This window comes from Pristiophorus japonicus, chromosome 16, assembly GCF_044704955.1.
Source record: "Pristiophorus japonicus isolate sPriJap1 chromosome 16, sPriJap1.hap1, whole genome shotgun sequence".
In the NCBI taxonomy this organism is placed as follows: Eukaryota; Metazoa; Chordata; class Chondrichthyes; family Pristiophoridae; genus Pristiophorus; species Pristiophorus japonicus.
The window spans coordinates 60,327,837-60,349,740 of record NC_091992.1 but is presented as its reverse complement, the minus strand read 5'-3'; the positions used below and the strand labels follow the sequence as shown (position 1 = coordinate 60,349,740).

Genomic DNA, 21,904 nt, shown 5'->3' with positions numbered 1-21,904 from the left:
AAGCTCGTGTGGAGCATAAACACCAGGATGGACCTGTTGGACCAAATGGTCTGTAAATTCTATGTTAAAAAAATTATAACCCTACTTTTGGAAAAAGTGGCAATTTTTTTTTTTAAACCCTCTGGCACTGCAACCAACTGTGAAGACCTGTGGGTATGTATTAAACAGGAAAATGCAGGAAAGCAACCCCAAATTTGAAAATAAATTAATGGCAAGCTGCAGCATCTTTCAGTACAAGTTATTGCAAGCCCCTTCAAAAGTAGTGGATAAAATAAAACTTAATTCAAACTTATTAAACAGGCAGAACACATTGCAAAAATATAAATATATACAGCGGTACATTACAGGAACTTGTTACATTGATAAATTACATGCTGGCAAGATCAAGTAGTATGTGAGCTGGTTTCCCTGTTGGTGGCAGAGGGTGCTTTAATCACAAATTCTGAAATCTATTCATAGTGCATGGAGGAATGTCAAGAAGCAGATGTCATTTAACATCAAGTGTGGGAAATGGGAATATGGCTATGAAAATACAAGCTAATAGAGTTAGTCAGCAGGACAAAGATTTGGAGGTACTTTTGGATAACTCACTGAAATCAGTGCATGACTGAAAGGAAATATAGATAAATTGAACAGAAATGGAATGGTCACAAATTCACAAGGGGAGAAAGACTCCAGCTCAAGAAGGAAGGTGAACAGACCATAGATTTAACATTGTGGATGTATATACACGGAATACATTGACTATATTCACCAAGCTCAATATAGAGCATTTAAATCTGTTTACCTCTCCTTGAGTATCTCGCCACTTGCAGCACTTCAGGAGACAATGAAAGCAGATTGTAAGCAAATTCAAAATTGGATCTCAATAGCTATTTGGCAGAATTGATGGAGGGGGAGGGGGGGGGGGGGGGGGGGGAGTATGAAAGCAGTGAATCATACTTCTGTAATTTAGTACCAGTTAGATGGAAAATAATGGTCATTCCTATCCCCAAACAGTGCCATGCTATGATATAGGCTTAAAATGATAGTCACCTGCTATTCTTCAGGGACAATTGAATAGCAATACATGAAGTTTGATGAATAAACCGAGGGCTAGAATTTCAGTTGACAGCAAAAACAGTAGTTTTACACCAAAATTACAGTTTTCGCTGTGCTACCATTTTTAGGCCTAACTTTCGGCCTTTACGTCGCATCGGTAAAGCCGGCGTTGCACGAGGATTCGCGGCACAAACGAGTTTCAGCAACTTTAGTCTGAGGCCAACAGCGCTGCGAGAGGCGCCTTGGGAGGGGGGGGGGGGGGAAAAAAAAACCAAATGTTCAAAAAACCCTTATCTACTAAATTGCTGAAAAGGAATTAATAAAACCTTTAACTTACCTTTTTTGCAGGTCTTCATACTCACCGCTGCTGGCAGGGCTGCATCAACAGGTTTGACCTGTTGGTATTCTGGGCGTGGCAGAGTACCCAAAGTACGACGGTAACAATCCGCGACGTTGCAAGTCGGCGCACCTCACCCTGGCGGTACGTGGAAGCGCCACCGCAAAACGGTGCCTGAAGATCCCACCGACCAGGTTTTCGCCGCAGAGGGTCAAATCACGGCGAAAACCCGACGAAATTCTAGCCCTTTACTGTTGCTGCTCAACAAGCAGTGTCCTAAGCAATATATTCATCGGAAAGTAATTACAAGGAAAAGACTTCAGTTACGTGGACAGCAACGTTCCCTCCCAAGATGCACAGCACATGCAAAAGATAGAAAGGAGAATAGTAAAAGTGGAGGGCAAAGAAACCCAAGGCAAAAAACAAAAAGGGCCACTTTACAGCAAAATTCTAAAGGATCAAATTGTGTTAAAAAGACAAGCCTGAAGGCTCTCTGCCTCAATGTGAGGAGTATTCGGAATAAGTAGGTGGACAAATTAACTGCACAGATAGCAGTTAACGGATACGATGTGATTGGCATCACGGAAACATGGTTCCAGGGTGACCACAGCTGGGAACTCAACATCCAAGGGTATTCAGCATTGAGGAAGGATAGACAGAAAGGAAAAGGAGGCAGGGTGGCTTTGCTGATTAAAGAGGAAATTAATGAATTGTAAGAAAGGACATTAGCTTGGATGATGTGGAATCAGTATGGGTGGAGCTACGGAATACCAAAGGGAAGAAAACGCTAGTGGGAGTTGTGTACAGGCCACCAAATAGTAGTAGTGAGGTTGGGGACAGCATCAAAGAAGAAAAAAAAGGAATGTGTGCAATAAAAGGTACAGCAGTAATCATGGGTGACTTTAATCTACATATTGATTGGGCTAACCTAACTGGTAGCAATGCAATGGAGGAGGATTTCCTGGAGTGTATTAGGGATGGTTTTCTAGACCAATGTGTCAAGGAAACAACCAGAGATGGCCATCCTGGACTGGGTGATGTGTAATGAGAAGGGACTAATTAGCAACCTTGTTGTGCGAGGCCCGTTGGGAAGGAGTGACCATAATATGGTGGAATTCTTTAAAATGGAGTGACAAAGTTAATTCAGAAACTAGGGTCCTGAACTTAAGGACGGTATGAGGCACGAATTGGCTAGATTAGACTGGCAAATGATACTTAAAGGGTTGACAGTGGATAGGCAATGGCAAACCTTTAAAGATCATATGGATGAACTTCAACAATTGTACTTCCCTGTCTGGAGTAAAAATAAAATGGGGAAGGTGGCTCAACCGTGGCTAACAAGGGAAATTAAGGATAGTGTTAAATCCAAGGAAGAGGCATACAAATTAGCCAGAAAAAGCAGCAAACCAGAGGACTGGGAGAAATTTAGAATTCAGCAGAGGAGGACAAAGGGTTTAGTTAAGGGGAAAATAGAGTAAGAGATGAAGCTTGCCAGAAACGTAAAAACTGACTGCAAAAGCTTCTATAGATATGTGAAGAGAAAAAGATTAGTGAAGACAAACGTAGGTCCCTTGCAGTCGGATTCGGGTGAATTGATAATGGGAAACAAAGAAATGGCAGACCAATTGAACAAATACTTCAGTTCTGTCTTCACAAAGGAAGACACAAATAACCTTCTGGATGTACTAGGGGACCGAGGGTCCAGTGAGGAGGAACTGAAGGATATCCTTATTAGGCGGGAAATTGTGTTAGGGAAATTGACGGGATTGAAGGACGATAAATCCCCAGGGCCCGATTGTCCACGTCCCAGAGTTCTTAAGGAGTGGCCCTAGAAATAGTGGATGTATTGGTGATCATTTTCCAGCAGTCTATCGACTCAGGATCAGTTCCTATGGACTGGAGGGTTGCGAATGTAACACCACTTTTTTAAAAAAAAGGAAGGAGAGAGAAAACAGGTAATTACAGACCGGTTAGCCTGACATCAGCAGTGAGGAAAATGTTGGAATCAATTATTAAGGATGAAATAGCAGCACATTTGGAAAGCAGTGACAGGATCGGTCCATGGATTTATGAAAGGGAAATCATGCTTGACAAATCTTCCAGAACTTTGAGGATGTCACTCGTCAAGTGGATGTGGTGTATTTGGACTTTCAAAAGGCTTTTGACAAGGTCCCACACAAGAGATTGGTGTGCAAAATCAAAGCACATGGTATTGGGGGTAATGTACTGACGTGGATAGAGAACTGGTTGGCAGATAAGCAGCAGAGAGTCGGGATAAACGGGTCCTTTTCAGAATGGCAGGCAGTGCCGCATGGCTCAGTGCTGGGACCCCAGCTCTTTACAATATATATTAATGATTTAGATGATGGAATTGAGTGTAATATCTCCAAGTTTGCTGGTGACACTAAACTGGGTGGCGGTGTGAGCTGTGAGGAGGACGCTAAGAGGCTGCAGGGTGACTTGGACAGGTGAGACGAGTGGGCAAATACATGGCAGATGCAGTATAATGTGGATAAATGTGAGGTTATGTGAGGGCAAAAACAAGGCGGCAGAATATTAACTGAATGGCGGCAGATTAGGAAAAGGGGAGGTGCAATGAGACTTGGGTGTCATGGTTCATCAATCACAAAGTGGGCATGCAGGTACAGCAGGCAGTGAAGGCAGCAAATGGAATGTTGGTCTTCATAGCTAGGGGATTTGAATACAGGAGCAGGGAGATCTTACTGCAGTTGTACAGGGCCTTAGTGAGGCTTCACCTGGAATATTGTGCTCAGTTTGGGTCTCCTAATCTGAGAATGGACATTCTTGCTATTGAGGGAGTGCAGCAAAGGTTCACCAGACTGATTCCAGGGATGGCTGCACGGTCATATGACGAGAGACTGGATCAACTGGGCCTTTATTCACTGGAGTTTAGAAGGATGAGAAGAGATCTCACAGAAATGTATAAGATTCTGATGGGACTGGACAGGTGAGATGCGGGAAAAATGTTCCCGATGTTGGGGAAGTCCAGAACCAGAGAACATAGTCTTAGGATAAGGGGTAGGCCATTTAGGACTGAGATGAGGAGAAACTTCTTCACTCAAGAGTTGTTAACCTATGGAATTCCCCGCCGCAGAGAGTTGTTGATGCCAGTTCATTAGATTTATTCAAGAGGGAGTTAGATATGGCCCTTACAGACTGGGGGGGGGGCGGGGGGGAGGAGACTGGGGGGGGCGGCGGGGGGGAGGAGACTGGGGGGGGGGGCGGGGGGGAGGAGACTGGGGGGGCGGCGGGGGGGAGGAGACTGGGGGGGGCGGCGGGAGGAGACTGGGGGGGGCGGGGGGAGGAGACTGGGGGGGGCGGGGGGAGGAGACTGGGGGGGGCGGGGGGAGGAGACTGGGGGGGGCGGGGGGAGGAGACTGGGGGGGGCGGGGGGAGGAGACTGGGGGGGGCGGGGGGAGGAGACTGGGGGGGGCGGGGGGAGGAGACTGGGGGGGCGGGGGGAGGAGACTGGGGGGGGCGGGGGGAGGAGACTGGGGGGGGCGGGGGGAGGAGACTGGGGGGGGCGGGGGGAGGAGACTGGGGGGGGCGGGGGGAGGAGACTGGGGGGGGCGGGGGGAGGAGACTGGGGGGGGCGGGGGGAGGAGACTGGGGGGGGCGGGGGGAGGAGACTGGGGGGGCGGGGGGAGGAGACTGGGGGGGGCGGGGGGAGGAGACTGGGGGGGGCGGGGGGAGGAGACTGGGGGGGGCGGGGGGAGGAGACTGGGGGGGGCGGGGGGAGGAGACTGGGGGGGGCGGGGGGAGGAGACTGGGGGGGGCGGGGGGAGGAGACTGGGGGGGGCGGGGGGAGGAGACTGGGGGGGGCGGGGGGAGGAGACTGGGGGGGGCGGGGGGAGGAGACTGGGGGGGGCGGGGGGAGGAGACTGGGGGGGGCGGGGGGAGGAGACTGGGGGGGGCGGGGGGAGGAGACTGGGGGGGGCGGGGGGAGGAGACTGGGGGGGGCGGGGGGAGGAGACTGGGGGGGGCGGGGGGAGGAGACTGGGGGGGGCGGGGGGAGGAGACTGGGGGGGGCGGGGGGAGGAGACTGGGGGGGGCGGGGGGAGGAGACTGGGGGGGGCGGGGGGAGGAGACTGGGGGGGGCGGGGGGAGGAGACTGGGGGGGGCGGGGGGAGGAGACTGGGGGGGGCGGGGGGAGGAGACTGGGGGGGGCGGGGGGAGGAGACTGGGGGGGGCGGGGGGAGGAGACTGGGGGGGGCGGGGGGAGGAGACTGGGGGGGGCGGGGGGAGGAGACTGGGGGGGGCGGGGGGAGGAGACTGGGGGGGGCGGGGGGAGGAGACTGGGGGGGGCGGGGGGAGGAGACTGGGGGGGGCGGGGGGAGGAGACTGGGGGGGGCGGGGGGAGGAGACTGGGGGGGGCGGGGGGAGGAGACTGGGGGGGGCGGGGGGAGGAGACTGGGGGGGGCGGGGGGAGGAGACTGGGGGGGGCGGGGGGAGGAGACTGGGGGGGGCGGGGGGAGGAGACTGGGGGGGGCGGGGGGAGGAGACTGGGGGGGGCGGGGGGAGGAGACTGGGGGGGGCGGGGGGAGGAGACTGGGGGGGGCGGGGGGAGGAGACTGGGGGGGGCGGGGGGAGGAGACTGGGGGGGGCGGGGGGAGGAGACTGGGGGGGGCGGGGGGAGGAGACTGGGGGGGGCGGGGGGAGGAGACTGGGGGGGGCGGGGGGAGGAGACTGGGGGGGGCGGGGGGAGGAGACTGGGGGGGGCGGGGGGAGGAGACTGGGGGGGGCGGGGGGAGGAGACTGGGGGGGGCGGGGGGAGGAGACTGGGGGGGGCGGGGGGAGGAGACTGGGGGGGGCGGGGGGAGGAGACTGGGGGGGGCGGGGGGAGGAGACTGGGGGGGGCGGGGGGAGGAGACTGGGGGGGGCGGGGGGAGGAGACTGGGGGGGGCGGGGGGAGGAGACTGGGGGGGGCGGGGGGAGGAGACTGGGGGGGGCGGGGGGAGGAGACTGGGGGGGGCGGGGGGAGGAGACTGGGGGGGGCGGGGGGAGGAGACTGGGGGGGGCGGGGGGAGGAGACTGGGGGGGGCGGGGGGAGGAGACTGGGGGGGGCGGGGGGAGGAGACTGGGGGGGGCGGGGGGAGGAGACTGGGGGGGGCGGGGGGAGGAGACTGGGGGGGGCGGGGGGAGGAGACTGGGGGGGGCGGGGGGAGGAGACTGGGGGGGGCGGGGGGAGGAGACTGGGGGGGGCGGGGGGAGGAGACTGGGGGGGGCGGGGGGAGGAGACTGGGGGGGGCGGGGGGAGGAGACTGGGGGGGGCGGGGGGAGGAGACTGGGGGGGGCGGGGGGAGGAGACTGGGGGGGGCGGGGGGAGGAGACTGGGGGGGCGGGGGGAGGAGACTGGGGGGGGCGGGGGGAGGAGACTGGGGGGGGCGGGGGGAGGAGACTGGGGGGGGCGGGGGGAGGAGACTGGGGGGGGCGGGGGGAGGAGACTGGGGGGGGCGGGGGGAGGAGACTGGGGGGGGCGGGGGAGGAGACTGGGGGGGGCGGGGGGAGGAGACTGGGGGGGGCGGGGGGAGGAGACTGGGGGGGGCGGGGGGAGGAGACTGGGGGGGCGGGGGAGGAGACTGGGGGGGGCGGGGGGAGGAGACTGGGGGGGGCGGGGGAGGAGACTGGGGGGGGCGGGGGAGGAGACTGGGGGGGGCGGGGGGAGGAGACTGGGGGGGGCGGGGGGAGGAGACTGGGGGGGGCGGGGGGAGGAGACTGGGGGGGGCGGGGGGAGGAGACTGGGGGGGGCGGGGGGAGGAGACTGGGGGGGGCGGGGGGAGGAGACTGGGGGGGGCGGGGGGAGGAGACTGGGGGGGGCGGGGGGAGGAGACTGGGGGGGGCGGGGGGAGGAGACTGGGGGGGGCGGGGGGAGGAGACTGGGGGGGCGGGGGGAGGAGACTGGGGGGGGCGGGGGGAGGAGACTGGGGGGGGCGGGGGGAGGAGACTGGGGGGGGCGGGGGGAGGAGACTGGGGGGGGCGGGGGGAGGAGACTGGGGGGGGCGGGGGGAGGAGACTGGGGGGGGCGGGGGGAGGAGACTGGGGGGGCGGGGGGAGGAGACTGGGGGGGGCGGGGGGAGGAGACTGGGGGGGGCGGGGGGAGGAGACTGGGGGGGGCGGGGGGAGGAGACTGGGGGGGGCGGGGGGAGGAGACTGGGGGGGGCGGGGGGAGGAGACTGGGGGGGGCGGGGGGAGGAGACTGGGGGGGGCGGGGGGAGGAGACTGGGGGGGGCGGGGGGAGGAGACTGGGGGGGCGGGGGGAGGAGACTGGGGGGGGCGGGGGGAGGAGACTGGGGGGGGCGGGGGGAGGAGACTGGGGGGGGCGGGGGGAGGAGACTGGGGGGGCGGGGGGAGGAGACTGGGGGGGGCGGGGGGAGGAGACTGGGGGGGGCGGGGGGAGGAGACTGGGGGGGGCGGGGGGAGGAGACTGGGGGGGCGGGGGGAGGAGACTGGGGGGGCGGGGGAGGAGACTGGGGGGGGCGGGGGGAGGAGACTGGGGGGGGCGGGGGGAGGAGACTGGGGGGGCGGGGGGAGGAGACTGGGGGGGGCGGGGGGAGGAGACTGGGGGGGGCGGGGGGAGGAGACTGGGGGGGCGGGGGGAGGAGACTGGGGGGGGCGGGGGGAGGAGACTGGGGGGGGCGGGGGGAGGAGACTGGGGGGGGCGGGGGGAGGAGACTGGGGGGGGCGGGGGGAGGAGACTGGGGGGGGCGGGGGGAGGAGACTGGGGGGGGCGGGGGGAGGAGACTGGGGGGGGCGGGGGGAGGAGACTGGGGGGGGCGGGGGGAGGAGACTGGGGGGGGCGGGGGGAGGAGACTGGGGGGGGCGGGGGGAGGAGACTGGGGGGGGCGGGGGGAGGAGACTGGGGGGGGCGGGGGGAGGAGACTGGGGGGGGCGGGGGGGAGGAGACTGGGGGGGCGGGGGGAGGAGACTGGGGGGGGCGGGGGGAGGAGACTGGGGGGGCGGGGGGAGGAGACTGGGGGGGCGGGGGGAGGAGACTGGGGGGGGCGGGGGGAGGAGACTGGGGGGGGCGGGGGGAGGAGACTGGGGGGGGCGGGGGGAGGAGACTGGGGGGGGCGGGGGGAGGAGACTGGGGGGGGCGGGGGGAGGAGACTGGGGGGGGCGGGGGGAGGAGACTGGGGGGGGCGGGGGGAGGAGACTGGGGGGGGCGGGGGGAGGAGACTGGGGGGGGCGGGGGGAGGAGACTGGGGGGGGCGGGGGGAGGAGACTGGGGGGGGCGGGGGGAGGAGACTGGGGGGGGCGGGGGGAGGAGACTGGGGGGGGCGGGGGGAGGAGACTGGGGGGGGCGGGGGGAGGAGACTGGGGGGGGCGGGGGGAGGAGACTGGGGGGGGCGGGGGGAGGAGACTGGGGGGGCGGGGGGAGGAGACTGGGGGGGGCGGGGGGAGGAGACTGGGGGGGGCGGGGGGAGGAGACTGGGGGGGGCGGGGGGAGGAGACTGGGGGGGCGGGGGGAGGAGACTGGGGGGGGCGGGGGGAGGAGACTGGGGGGGGCGGGGGGAGGAGACTGGGGGGGGCGGGGGGAGGAGACTGGGGGGGGGCGGGGGGAGGAGACTGGGGGGGCGGGGGGAGGAGACTGGGGGGGGCGGGGGGAGGAGACTGGGGGGGGCGGGGGGAGGAGACTGGGGGGGCGGGGGGAGGAGACTGGGGGGGCGGGGGGAGGAGACTGGGGGGGGCGGGGGGAGGAGACTGGGGGGGGCGGGGGGAGGAGACTGGGGGGGGCGGGGGGAGGAGACTGGGGGGGGCGGGGGGAGGAGACTGGGGGGGGCGGGGGGAGGAGACTGGGGGGGGCGGGGGGGAGGAGACTGGGGGGGCGGGGGGAGGAGACTGGGGGGGGGCGGGGGGAGGAGACTGGGGGGGCGGGGGGAGGAGACTGGGGGGGGCGGGGGGAGGAGACTGGGGGGGCGGGGGGAGGAGACTGGGGGGGGCGGGGGGAGGAGACTGGGGGGGGCGGGGGGAGGAGACTGGGGGGGGCGGGGGGAGGAGACTGGGGGGGGGCGGGGGGAGGAGACTGGGGGGGCGGGGGGAGGAGACTGGGGGGGGCGGGGGGAGGAGACTGGGGGGGGCGGGGGGAGGAGACTGGGGGGGCGGGGGAGGAGACTGGGGGGGGCGGGGGGAGGAGACTGGGGGGGGCGGGGGGAGGAGACTGGGGGGGCGGGGGGAGGAGACTGGGGGGGGCGGGGGGAGGAGACTGGGGGGGCGGGGGGAGGAGACTGGGGGGGCGGGGGGAGGAGACTGGGGGGGGCGGGGGGAGGAGACTGGGGGGGCGGGGGGAGGAGACTGGGGGGGGCGGGGGGAGGAGACTGGGGGGGCGGGGGGAGGAGACTGGGGGGGGCGGGGGGAGGAGACTGGGGGGGCGGGGGGAGGAGACTGGGGGGGCGGGGGGAGGAGACTGGGGGGGGCGGGGGGAGGAGACTGGGGGGGGCGGGGGGAGGAGACTGGGGGGGGCGGGGGGAGGAGACTGGGGGGGGCGGGGGGAGGAGACTGGGGGGGGCGGGGGGAGGAGACTGGGGGGGGCGGGGGGAGGAGACTGGGGGGGGCGGGGGGAGGAGACTGGGGGGGGCGGGGGGAGGAGACTGGGGGGGGCGGGGGGAGGAGACTGGGGGGGGCGGGGGGAGGAGACTGGGGGGGGCGGGGGGAGGAGACTGGGGGGGCGGGGGGAGGAGACTGGGGGGGGCGGGGGGAGGAGACTGGGGGGGGCGGGGGGAGGAGACTGGGGGGGGGCGGGGGGAGGAGACTGGGGGGGGCGGGGGGAGGAGACTGGGGGGGGCGGGGGGAGGAGACTGGGGGGGGCGGGGGGAGGAGACGAGACTGGGGGGGCGGGGGAGGAGACTGGGGGGGGCGGGGGGAGGAGACTGGGGGGGGCGGGGGGAGGAGACTGGGGGGGGCGGGGGGAGGAGACTGGGGGGGCGGGGGAGGAGACTGGGGGGGGCGGGGGGAGGAGACTGGGGGGGGCGGGGGGAGGAGACTGGGGGGGGCGGGGGGAGGAGACTGGGGGGGGCGGGGGGAGGAGACTGGGGGGGGCGGGGGGAGGAGACTGGGGGGGGCGGGGGGAGGAGACTGGGGGGGGCGGGGGAGGAGACTGGGGGGGGCGGGGGGAGGAGACTGGGGGGGGCGGGGGGAGGAGACTGGGGGGGGCGGGGGGAGGAGACTGGGGGGGGCGGGGGGAGGAGACTGGGGGGGGCGGGGGGAGGAGACTGGGGGGGGCGGGGGGAGGAGACTGGGGGGGGCGGGGGGAGGAGACTGGGGGGGGCGGGGGGAGGAGACTGGGGGGGGCGGGGGGAGGAGACTGGGGGGGGCGGGGGGAGGAGACTGGGGGGGGCGGGGGGAGGAGACTGGGGGGGGCGGGGGGAGGAGACTGGGGGGGGCGGGGGGAGGAGACTGGGGGGGGCGGGGGGAGGAGACTGGGGGGGGCGGGGGGAGGAGACTGGGGGGGGCGGGGGGAGGAGACTGGGGGGGGCGGGGGGAGGAGACTGGGGGGGGCGGGGGGAGGAGACTGGGGGGGGCGGGGGGAGGAGACTGGGGGGGGCGGGGGGAGGAGACTGGGGGGGGCGGGGGGAGGAGACTGGGGGGGGCGGGGGGAGGAGACTGGGGGGGGCGGGGGGAGGAGACTGGGGGGGGCGGGGGGAGGAGACTGGGGGGGGCGGGGGGAGGAGACTGGGGGGGGCGGGGGGAGGAGACTGGGGGGGGCGGGGGGAGGAGACTGGGGGGGGCGGGGGGAGGAGACTGGGGGGGGCGGGGGGAGGAGACTGGGGGGGGCGGGGGGAGGAGACTGGGGGGGGCGGGGGGAGGAGACTGGGGGGGGCGGGGGGAGGAGACTGGGGGGGGCGGGGGGAGGAGACTGGGGGGGGCGGGGGGAGGAGACTGGGGGGGGCGGGGGGAGGAGACTGGGGGGGGGGCGGGGGGAGTTGGTCGGGAAGCAGGAGCTGGCCGTGGGAGGAGCCTTATTCATGCAGCCCCAGTGAGGCCATTCGGCCAGGGGCTGCGTGCTTCAGGCCCCTCCCACACAGTTTTGGGCGCCTGGAGCTACTGCACTTGCGCGCCCACTGTAGCGCGCATGTGCAGCGATCCTGGCACTGTTTTCGGCGCAGGGACCTTGCTCCGCCCCCTACAGCTCCTGCTGCGCTGCGCCGCGGGCCAGAGGACCTGCAGGGAGTTGGAGAATCTGGAAGGGTTTTTTTCGACACACTTTGTGGCGTGAAAAACGGGCGTCCAGGTCGGGATTGCGCCGTTCTCGGCGCTGCTCTAAACTTGGGCCCCGAATGTCAAAGAACTCTGGCCAGCCACTAGGACGTGCAAGGAGGCACCAAACCTTACTAGGACTTCCCTGCAGTTGAACCAAGATCAATTCAGTGATACTCCATTGTAGCACTGCAGCATGTTGGTACTCCAAGGCAGAATTCTACCAAGATTAGCAGCTCAAATAGACTAACCAATAGTCAAACAGTGGAGCCCCCGCCCGCATAATCGGAGATTGTCTCAGTTGGTCGGCCATTAAATGGAGCCATGACAACCAAGCGAATCCTTGGCGACCATGTTAGAGAGTAATCTAAAGACAATCAACAGTCAAGTGAGCACACAGGAACAGACTGCAAATGGTCTTAGTTTACCCATAGACTGTAATTACACTACATTTTGGCATACAGTTCCACCTGCTCATCCATTCACTCTCGCAAAAGGGATAAAACGAGGATTTAAAATTCCTCTAGACCAACAGTTTGGAAAGTGTTGCATTATGCATCCTTTCAAAAAGCAGGCAACGTGCTGAAAGCAGTTTGCAGTCACAGCAATTTGAAACAAACAATTGTGAATTCTGGACAATTTTCAATGTGATGGACTCCTGGTACCAAGTTGCAGTGAACTAAATGTTATTTTTTGTAAGGCATAATCCATTTTACAATAAGAGACCAGCATATTTATTTTTGCATAGATGTGCATGTGGATTGTGTAAAGCATGCAGTCTTTACCATAACCATGATGTAATAGCATTAAAATTCTAGGCAGTGTTCCTTTACAGAAGGCAGCATCTGCAGATATTTTTGAACTAGTGCCAACTGCCTTCTAATAACTTACCCACGTGGTTAGTTTTCATGCGAGCCTAGACAAAATATTGGCAGGCTATTCAATTGTGGGGGCAGGGAGCATCATTCAAAATAGACCAGGAATCAATCTTTAGACATTTGTGCTCTATCTAGCTCAGGGTCACATCTTGGTGTAGATTTACTAACGGTCCAGCTAATTTTAAAAAGCCATCAATCAATTTCACTGGAAGATGTAAATGATTGAGAAAATCACATTAGTGCAGCTTGTATTGCCTGAATTTTGAAATGTGATTCTTAGATCTCAAAATCAACACAAAAATGTTTTAAGTATAGCTTCAAAATGAATATTGACTTACCCTTTCCTTGGATTATGGTCCAGTGTTGGCAATCACCTCCAATAAATAGCCATTTGGCTGAGGTATATGACTATGGACAATGGTAGTGGGAGGCTATTCAGCCTGGAGCTGAATCAGGAAAGTCTGACTGGTCATAACGCAACATGTACACTTCTAGCAGGGGTCAGAAGTCAACAAGGAGATAAATCCCTGGCCAAATCTCCCACTACTCTTCCCTTTCTCTCTCCCCTCCCCCCCTCCTCCTCCACATGGGGGCAAACAGAACTCTGCAGCTGATGCACAGCTTCCACCTCTTTGTATTCCAGCCCTCTGGAGATAAAGGCTCAAGTTTCATTAAATTTTTTTATACATTTGTTTTTATAATTCATTCATGGGATGTGGGCATCGCTGACAAGGCCAACATTTTATTGCCCATCCCGAATTGCCCTAGAAGGTGGTGGTGAGCAGCCTTCTTGAACCACTGCAGTCTGAGCGGTGAAGGTACCCCCAGTGCTTTACAGGAATTTGACCCAGCGACGATAAAGAAATGGCAATATACTTCCAAGTCAGGATGGTGTGTGACATGGAGGGGAAAGGAAAGGTGGTGGTGTTCCCACACACCCACTACCCTTGTCCTTGTCCTTCTAGGTGGTAGATAGTAGGTTTGGGAGGGGTTGCAGGAGACACCTTAGCAAGTTGTTGCAGCGCATCTTTAAGATTGTACACACTGCAGCACAGTGGAGGGAGTGAATGTTTAAAGTGGTGGATCGAGTACCGATGAAGCGGGCTACTTTGTCCTGGATGATGTCAGGCTTCTTGAGTATTGTTGGTGCTGCACTCATCCCGGCATTGCATTCCCAACTTGTGCCTTGTAGATGGTGGAAAGGCTTTGGGGAGTCAGGAGAGGAGACACTTGCCACAGGATACTCAGCCTCTGACCTGCTCGTACAGCCAGTGTGTGTGTGTGGCTGGTCCAGTCAAGTTTTTGGTCAATGGTGACCCCCCAAGATATTGATGGTAATGCCGTTGAATGTCAAGGGGCAGTGGTTAGACTCTCGCTTGTTGGAGATAAGTCATTGCCTGGCACTTGTGGCACAAATATTACTTGCCACTTATCAGCCGAAGCCTGAACGTCATAAGGGTCTTATTACATGTGGGCATGGACTGTTCCATTGTCTTCAGGAGTTGAGAATGGCACTGAACACTGCAATCAGCAAACATCCCTACTTCTGACCTTATGATGGCAGGAAGGTCATTGAAGCAGCTGACGATGGTTGGGCCTAGGTCACTGCCCTGTGGAACTCCTACAGCAATGTCTTGGGGCAGAGACGATTGACCTCCAACCACCACAACCATCTTTCTTTGTGCCAAGTATGACTCCAGCGAGTGGATTTTCCCCCTCCCTCCCAGATTCCCATTGACTTCAGTTTTACTAGGGCTCCTTGATGCCACGCTCGGTCAAATGCTGTCTTGATGTCAAGGGCAGTCACTCTCACCTCACCAATTCAGCTCTTTTGTCCATGTTTGGACCAAGGCTGTAATGAGGTTTGGAGACAAGTGGTCCTAACAGAACCCAAACTGGGCATCGGTGAGCAAGCATCGCTTTTGCTGACGATTGAGTGTAGACTGAAGGGGCAGTACTTGGCCGGATTAGATTTGTCCTGCCTTTTGTAGACAGGACATACCTGGGCAGTTTTCCACATTGTCAGATAGATGCCAGTATTGTAGCTGACCTGGAACAGCTTGGCTAGAGGAGTGGCCAGTTCTGGAGCACAAGTCTTCAGCACGACAGCCGGGATGTTGTCAGGGCCCATTGCATTTGCATGATCCAGTGCGTTCAGCCGTTTCTTGATATGACGTGGAGTGAATCCAATTGGCTGAAGACTGGCTTTTGTAATGGTGGACACCTCAGGAGGCCAATATGGATCATCCACTCGGCAATTCTGGCTGAAGATGGTTGCAAACACTGATTTATTTTCTTGGACCTCAATCTCGTACATTATTTTATGGCGAGAAATGCAGGGAACAGCACCAACCTTTGTACATGGCCTTCTTTGACCTTAAAGGCCTTTGACACTTAACTGCGAGGACTATGGAGCGTCCTCCTCCGTTTTGGTTGCCCCCAAAAGTTTGTCACCATCCTCCGCCTGCTCCATGACATGCAAGCAGTGATCCTGACCAACGGATCCGCCACAGACCCAATCAACGTCCGGACTGGGGATAAGAGAGCTGCGCCATCACACCAACCCTCTTCTCAATCTTCCTCACTGCAATGCCCCATCTCACTCAACAAACTACCCACTGGATTGGAACTAAACTTTAAAACCAGTGGGAACCTGTTTAACCTTTGTCGCCTTCAGGCCAGATCCAGGACGGTCCCATCCTCTGTCGCTGAACTACAGTACGCGGACGACATTTGCGTCTGCGCGCAGAGGTTGAACTCCAAATCATCGTCAACATCTTCACCGAGTCGTACAAAAGCATGGGCCTTACACGAAAAGGTCCTCCACCAACATGACCCCACCACACAGCACTGCCACCCAGTCATCAAGGCCCACATGACCCTGGACAACGTGGACCGCTTTCCATACCTCGGGAGCCTATTATCAGCATGGGCAGACATAGACGACGAGGTTCAACACCTCGCCAGCGCAGCTGTCGGCCACCTGAGGAAGAGAGTGTTCGAAGATCATGCCCTCAAATCCGGCACAAAGCTTATGGTCTACAGGGCTGTAGTGATACCCTCCCTCCTCTACGCCTCAGAGACGTGGACCATATACAGTAGACATCTCAAATCACTGGAGAAATACCACCAACGATGTCTCCGCAAGATTCTGCAAATCCCCTGGGAGCATAGACATACCAACATTAAGTGTCCTTGATCAGGCCAACATCCCTAGCATCGAAGCACTGACCACACTCGACCAGCTCCATTGGGCAGGGCACATTGGGAATATTGTCAGGCATGCGAACAAAGCAAGCGCTCTACTCAGAACTCCTACATGGCAAGCAAGCCCCAGGTGGACAGAGGAAACGTTTCAAGGACACCCTCAAAGCCTCCTTGATTAAGTGCAACATCCCCACTGACACCTGGGAGTCCCTGGCAAAAGACCATCCTAAGTGGAGGAAGTGCATCCGGGAGGGCGCCGAGCACCTCGAGTCTCGTCGCCGAGAGCATGCAGAAAACAAGCGCAGACAGCGGAAGGAACGTGCGGAAAATCAGACTCCCACCCATACTTTTCTCCAATGACAGTCTGTCCCACCTGTGACAGAGACTATAGTTCCCATATTGGACTGTCCAGTCACCTGAGAACTCACTTTTAGAGTGGAAGCAAGTCTTCCTCGAATTCAAGGGACTGCCTATGATGAAGAGGTCGATAATGTCCTAGTTTATCTCTTACCCTTCTTAAACAAAACAGTGAAGTGACCAAGATATTCCAACCCAAGGGGACAATTCCAGAAAACAATTGAGTTTTGAAAGATCATGATTAACGCATCAACAATTTCCTACTTCTTTTAAGACCCAGGGTTGGAAATAATTGGGTCCTGGAGGTTTGTCAATCTTTAACATTAGTCTCTCCATTACCATTTATTTTTAAATATAAAAAACTTGTATTGAATCTAGTTTGTTCCTCCCCTTGATTTATTTTTAGCTTTCCTTGAATCTAGTATTTTCCTGATCCTATACGACAACCTATACAAAAGTAGCTATTTACTAAGACTGCCATTTCCTGATTTCCAATTGCACATCACCAGCGACTGTTATTAAAGGGCCCACTTTATGCTTAGTCACCTTCTTTCTCTTAATATGGTTGCAAAAACCGTTAGTGTTGACCTCAATATCCTCAAGCTTTTTCTCGTTATTTCTTTTTGCAGGTCTTACCACTTTGCTGTTCTTTATAGCTCCCCCAGTCCATGGGATCTCTACTGTATTTTGCCAGTACACAAGAGATACAAGAAAGTCATTTTATGGGGCTAGGTGATCCTCAGCTTGCTCGTGTCAAGGTAAAGATTACCTAGGACCAGAAAATTACACATTTCTTTTGAGCCCCACAGAAGGTAAACTCCTGAGTGCTAAGTTCCTCCACAGCCCTCATCTGTGGAAGAAAGGGTCATTTTGACTGGTGACTGATGATTAGATGAATAAACCTTAAACCTGGTTGGGGCAGGGGGGGGGAAACTAGATCCACAATAATCAGATTAATAATTGATTTGTCACCTTGGCTCAGTTCATTAATACCCTCACTTCAAACCAGAAGTTTGTGGGTTCAAGGTCCACTTCAGTATATAACCTAGGCTGACTTGGTGTAATATGGAGTGCTGTATTGTCACAGGTACCAAGTACAATTGTGCTACATTCTACTGTACAGGTGTACAGTAAAACTCATAGCAACATTCAAAAAGGGATGGGGATGATCACATTAGTACTTATTAACTTCGCTCAACCAAAGACTGGGTATTCACTACATTTTCCATTCGGCGGATATTGCCGCGTGCAAGTTGGCTGCCACGTCTCCCGTAAAATAGTAATGACTCTTCAAAAAGTGAATTCATTGATGTGAAGACCTCAGGGACATTCCAAGGACAAAAAAAAACTACATTATAAAATTATGCAGTTCCCACAACTTACACTGCGCGCAACCATGGGCAGCTGCGAGATCAGGCAAATGGCTAAACCGAGTCATTACTGTACAATTACAAGGCGTTGCTTAAAATATATTAAGCGCACCAATCATTTTGTTCCGTTCTATAATTAGTGATTTAAAAGCTCTGCTGATTTGAAGCAAATCATAGAAATTTACAGCACAGAAGGAGGCCACTTCGGCCCATCGTGTCCACGTCAGCCGACCAAGAGCTATCCAGCTAAATTCCACTTTCCAGCTCTTGGTCCATAGCCCTGTAGGTTAGGTTACAGCACTTCAAGTGCCCATTCCAAACACTTTTTAAAATGTGGTGAGGGTTTCTGCCTCTACCACTCTTAGGCAGGGAGTTCCAGACCCCCATCACCGTCAGAAATTTCCCCTCAAATCCCCTCTAAACCTCCTACCAATTACTTTAAATCTATGCCCCCTGGTTCTTAACCCTTCTGCTAAGGGAAATAGGTCCTTCCTAGCCACTCAATAAGGTTGCACAAGAAATAGGAGAAGTAGTAGGCCATTTGGCCCATTGAGCCTGCTCCGCCATTCATTATAGCTGATCTGAACATGGACAGTTCCACATGCCTGCCCGTTCCCCATAACCCTTTACTCCCTTAAAAATCGCTCAAAAATCTGTCTACCTCCACCTTAAATATATTCAATGACCCAGCCTCCACAGCCCTCTGAGGCAGAGAATTCCATAGATTTACAACACAAAGAAATTTCTCCTCATCTCAGTTTTAAATTGTCAGTCCCTTATTCTAAAGACTATGTCCTCTAGTTTTAGTTTCTCCTACGAGTGGAAATATCCTCTCTGCATCCACCTTGTCGAGCCCCCTCATTATCTTATAAATAAACCCAGCCTATCCAATCTTTCCTCAGCTAAAATTCTCCAGTCCTGGCAACATACTCATAAATCTCCTCCGTATCCTCTCTAGTAATCTCCTCTGTACCCTCTCTGGCGCAAAGTCAGGTCATTAAGCAGAGTCAACGAGCTGTTTGCACTGTTCGCAGGACACAGTTGGAAAGTGGAGACCTCGGGCAGCTTCATTCAGATGGTTTTAAGCGTATAGCAGGCAGATTGCATTATAGTGGGCACTTTCGCACTAGTCAATGGGGACTGGGCTTGAGCTTCTGCTATTTCCACCCTTGCTTCCCACAACAACCCATGATGCATCCCATCCAGACCAGGTTACCTTTTTTTTTTAAAACTTCAAATACTGCCAACCTTTTAAGAACCTCCATCAATTTTTATCCTATGCAATTTCTCTTCTAACTCCTCATTTACTGTGACATTGGCAGCATCCTCTTATTTTATTAAAACAGATGCAATATACTTATTCAGTACCTCTGCCACCACAAGATTTTTGGTTTGTAATCAATTCCACCCTTCTTTTGACTATCCTGTTACTATTTAGATCAAACTCACTCCAGGACATGGGGCCCATAATCTTCAGCACAACACTGAGGAAATGGTGCATTGCCAATTTTCAGAGGAGATGGTAAAGGAAAGATCCATCCACCTGCTCAGAGACTAATGATCTGGGGCCATGAGTTCAAATCCCACCAGGGCAGCTGGGGAATTTAAATTCAATTAAATAAATCTGGATTAAAAAAGCTAGTTTCAGTATTTAAAGACAAGGGAGTTGCCAGCATTCTGTGCCAGAACTCCAAGACACACCCCACATATTCAACAACTAGCATACTTGGAATAAAGTTATGTTCCACTAACACAAGAAACCTGAAGCATTTGTATTATTTCCTTCTCAGAACATTTCCCCCTATGGAGACCTTCCTTCCACTTGAAATGTACATCCTAGGGAATAGCAATCTTGCTTGGCTTTAAGGCCAGCATTTATTGCCCATCCCCAATTGCCCTAGAGATAGTGGTAAGGTAAGCCACATTCTTGAATACAACCAAGTGGTTTGCTCGGCTAAGAGTCAACCACATTGCAGTGGGCCTTGAGTAACATAGGCCAGGCCTTGTAAGTGCAGCAGATTTCCTTCCCCAAAAAAGGTCATTTGTGAACCAGATTTTCTTTTTAAATAAACAGAATAGTTTCATGGTCACCATTACCAATACTAGTTTTTTTAAATGCCCCACCTGCAGTGGCGATATTTATCATGCCCCCAGATCATTAGTCCAGCTCTCTGCTATACCCCTACCAAAGTGTTTAATACAACTTCCAACACCCATTTAAAAGAGACGTCTTATTGATCCATTGAAATATCAAGGGCACCCTTCTCTATTACACAAAATACTAGCAAAAATTGTTTGGTCAGTGCTAATTTATAATGGGTGGCTTCTTAAAATAGGCCACTCCTGAGAGATTCTTACAAATGCATGGTTGGTGCAATACTGCTCGAGAGATTAATTTTTGGAATAGAAAATAAATGGGGGGGGAAAGAGAAAAAGGAGTGCGGCTGTTCTTTTACGTCAAAGCCAACAATAGAGGCTCAGAAACCTCCAGCCAAGCCAGCATCGCCTCTACCTGACACGCTTGGCGCCATGCGCATGCGCGGGCAGGCCGAGCCGGTCCATGTGTGACGGTGGGGAGGGAGAGCGAATGACACGGGGGGGGGGGGGGGGGGGGGGTAAAGAGAGGAGACGCGCGACCGAAGAGAAAAAAAGGAGGGGGGGGGGGAGAGGGGGGAGTGCGACCGTAACCGGACAAAGAAGCGGGGCCTTGTGGCTTCAACAGGCGGTAAGAACCAAACTACCCGTCCGCGTAAAAACCGACACATAGCCGTTTTTATTTAAAACAAACAATTTTATGGAGACTGACTGACTGGCGGAGCTCGTGAGGCGCTTCCCGCCCGGCGTTGTGCAACGGCCGTCGCTATAGAGTCTTAAATAAAGAGGGGAAGGGGATGCCGCTAAATTTATCCTTTACCTGCCAGCTGCCTGCGGAGTAAGAGTGCCGACTGCGGCTCTGTCATGTTTCCCGGGACGTGAAGCAGTACAAAGCAAACAATGTCCCCCTCGCGATCCGCGCCCACACGCACCAGCTTTTCCCCCTCCGCTCGCTTTCTCCTCAAGTTTTATGTGTTCTCCGGCCTGCTCCGCGCATGCGCACTGTCGCCGACCCAAGCTCGCTCGCTCGCTCGCTCTCTCTCTCTCTCTCTCTCCCCCCGCGCGCACCCCAACGTGCTGTGGGCCCGCGCTCGGCCCATGCGTTTTTGATTGGTGCTAAGCGGCGCCGGCTGCTCGCGATCCGGTTGGCTGTCAGCTGTGTCAGTCAGGCGGGCTGTACCTCGCTGCGGGCGAGGAGGGAGGGGTGTTGCGACAAGTGTGCTTGAGCCGGCCTCTTGCCTTGTCGCGCTGCTCTCTCTGCCCCGCCCCACTTTCCCAAATATGGTAGCAAATGCACAGCGCGCTGCAGATTGGCAGCGCAATTTGTTTCCTAAATTAATTGTCAAAGTGCAGCGGGGAGTGTTGTTTTTTGCACTGCTGCTGATGAAACACGATATCGTGGCCATCAATATGTATTGGGAAGCGCTTGGATGTTAACATCTTGCTGCCTTATTACTTTTAGCACAATAATAACAGCTGAAAGTATCTCTACAAAAAGCATTGACATCCTGTTGGTAAACAGGCTGACGAAGTGGCATTATTTACTTGACTTTCATGCATTATCGTTGCCTTTCAAACAGGAGCAACACTCTGGCATTAGTTGATTGAGGACATTGGCATCTTAAGGAAAGAAAGACTTGCGTTTCTATTCCGCCTTTCACAACCTCAGGACATCCCAAATCGCTTTACAGCCACTGAAGTTCTTTTGACGTGCAGTCACTGTTGTAACGTAGGAAACGCAGCAGCCAATTTGCGCACAGCAAGCTCCCATGAGCAGATAATCTGTTTTTATGTTGATTGAGGGATAAATATTGGCCAGGATATCAGGGATAACTCCCCTGCTCGTCTTTAAAATAGTGCCAAGGGATCTTTTACGCCCGCCTGAGAGGGCAGACAGGATCTCGGTTTAATGTCTTATCCGAAAGATGGCAGTGCAGCACTCCCTAAGTACTGCACTGGAGTATCAGCTTAGATTTTTGTGCTCAACTCTCATGGAGTGGGTACACAGCCAGATAGGGAATTGAAGACCAACAGGAAGAGCAGTGCAAGGAAGGTAGTGCAGGGGGCCCCTGCGGTCATCGCCCTGCAAAACAGGTACTGTTGAGGGGATGACTCATCAGGGGAGAGCAGCAGCAGCCAGGTTCATGGCACCGTGGTGGGCTCTGCTGCACAGGAGGGCAGGAAAAAGAGTGGGAGAGCAATAGTGATAGGGGATTCGATTGTAAGGGGAATAGATAGGGGTTTCTGTGGCCGCAACCGAGACTCCAGGATGGTATGTTGCCTCCCTGGTGCAAGGGTCAAGGATGTCTCAGAGCGGGTGCAGGACATTCTGAAAAGGGAGGGTGAACAGCCAGTTGTTGTGGTGCATATAGGTACCAACGATATAGGTAAAAAACGAGACGAAT

General features: G+C 57.2%; 1 protein-coding gene across 1 annotated transcript in view; it reads right to left on the bottom strand.

The window, feature by feature from the left end:
• The window catches only part of ube2g1a (ubiquitin-conjugating enzyme E2G 1a (UBC7 homolog, yeast)), a 96,384-nt gene extending 75,862 nt beyond the window's left edge, over nucleotides 1–20,522 (bottom strand). The window contains exon 1 of the mRNA XM_070857371.1: nucleotides 20,320–20,522. Within this exon, the coding sequence (XP_070713472.1) occupies nucleotides 20,320–20,365 (46 nt within the window). The 5' untranslated portion in view covers nucleotides 20,366–20,522. The remainder of the gene's footprint in view (nucleotides 1–20,319) is intronic.
• Between the last annotated feature and the right edge of the window lie 1,382 nt (nucleotides 20,523–21,904).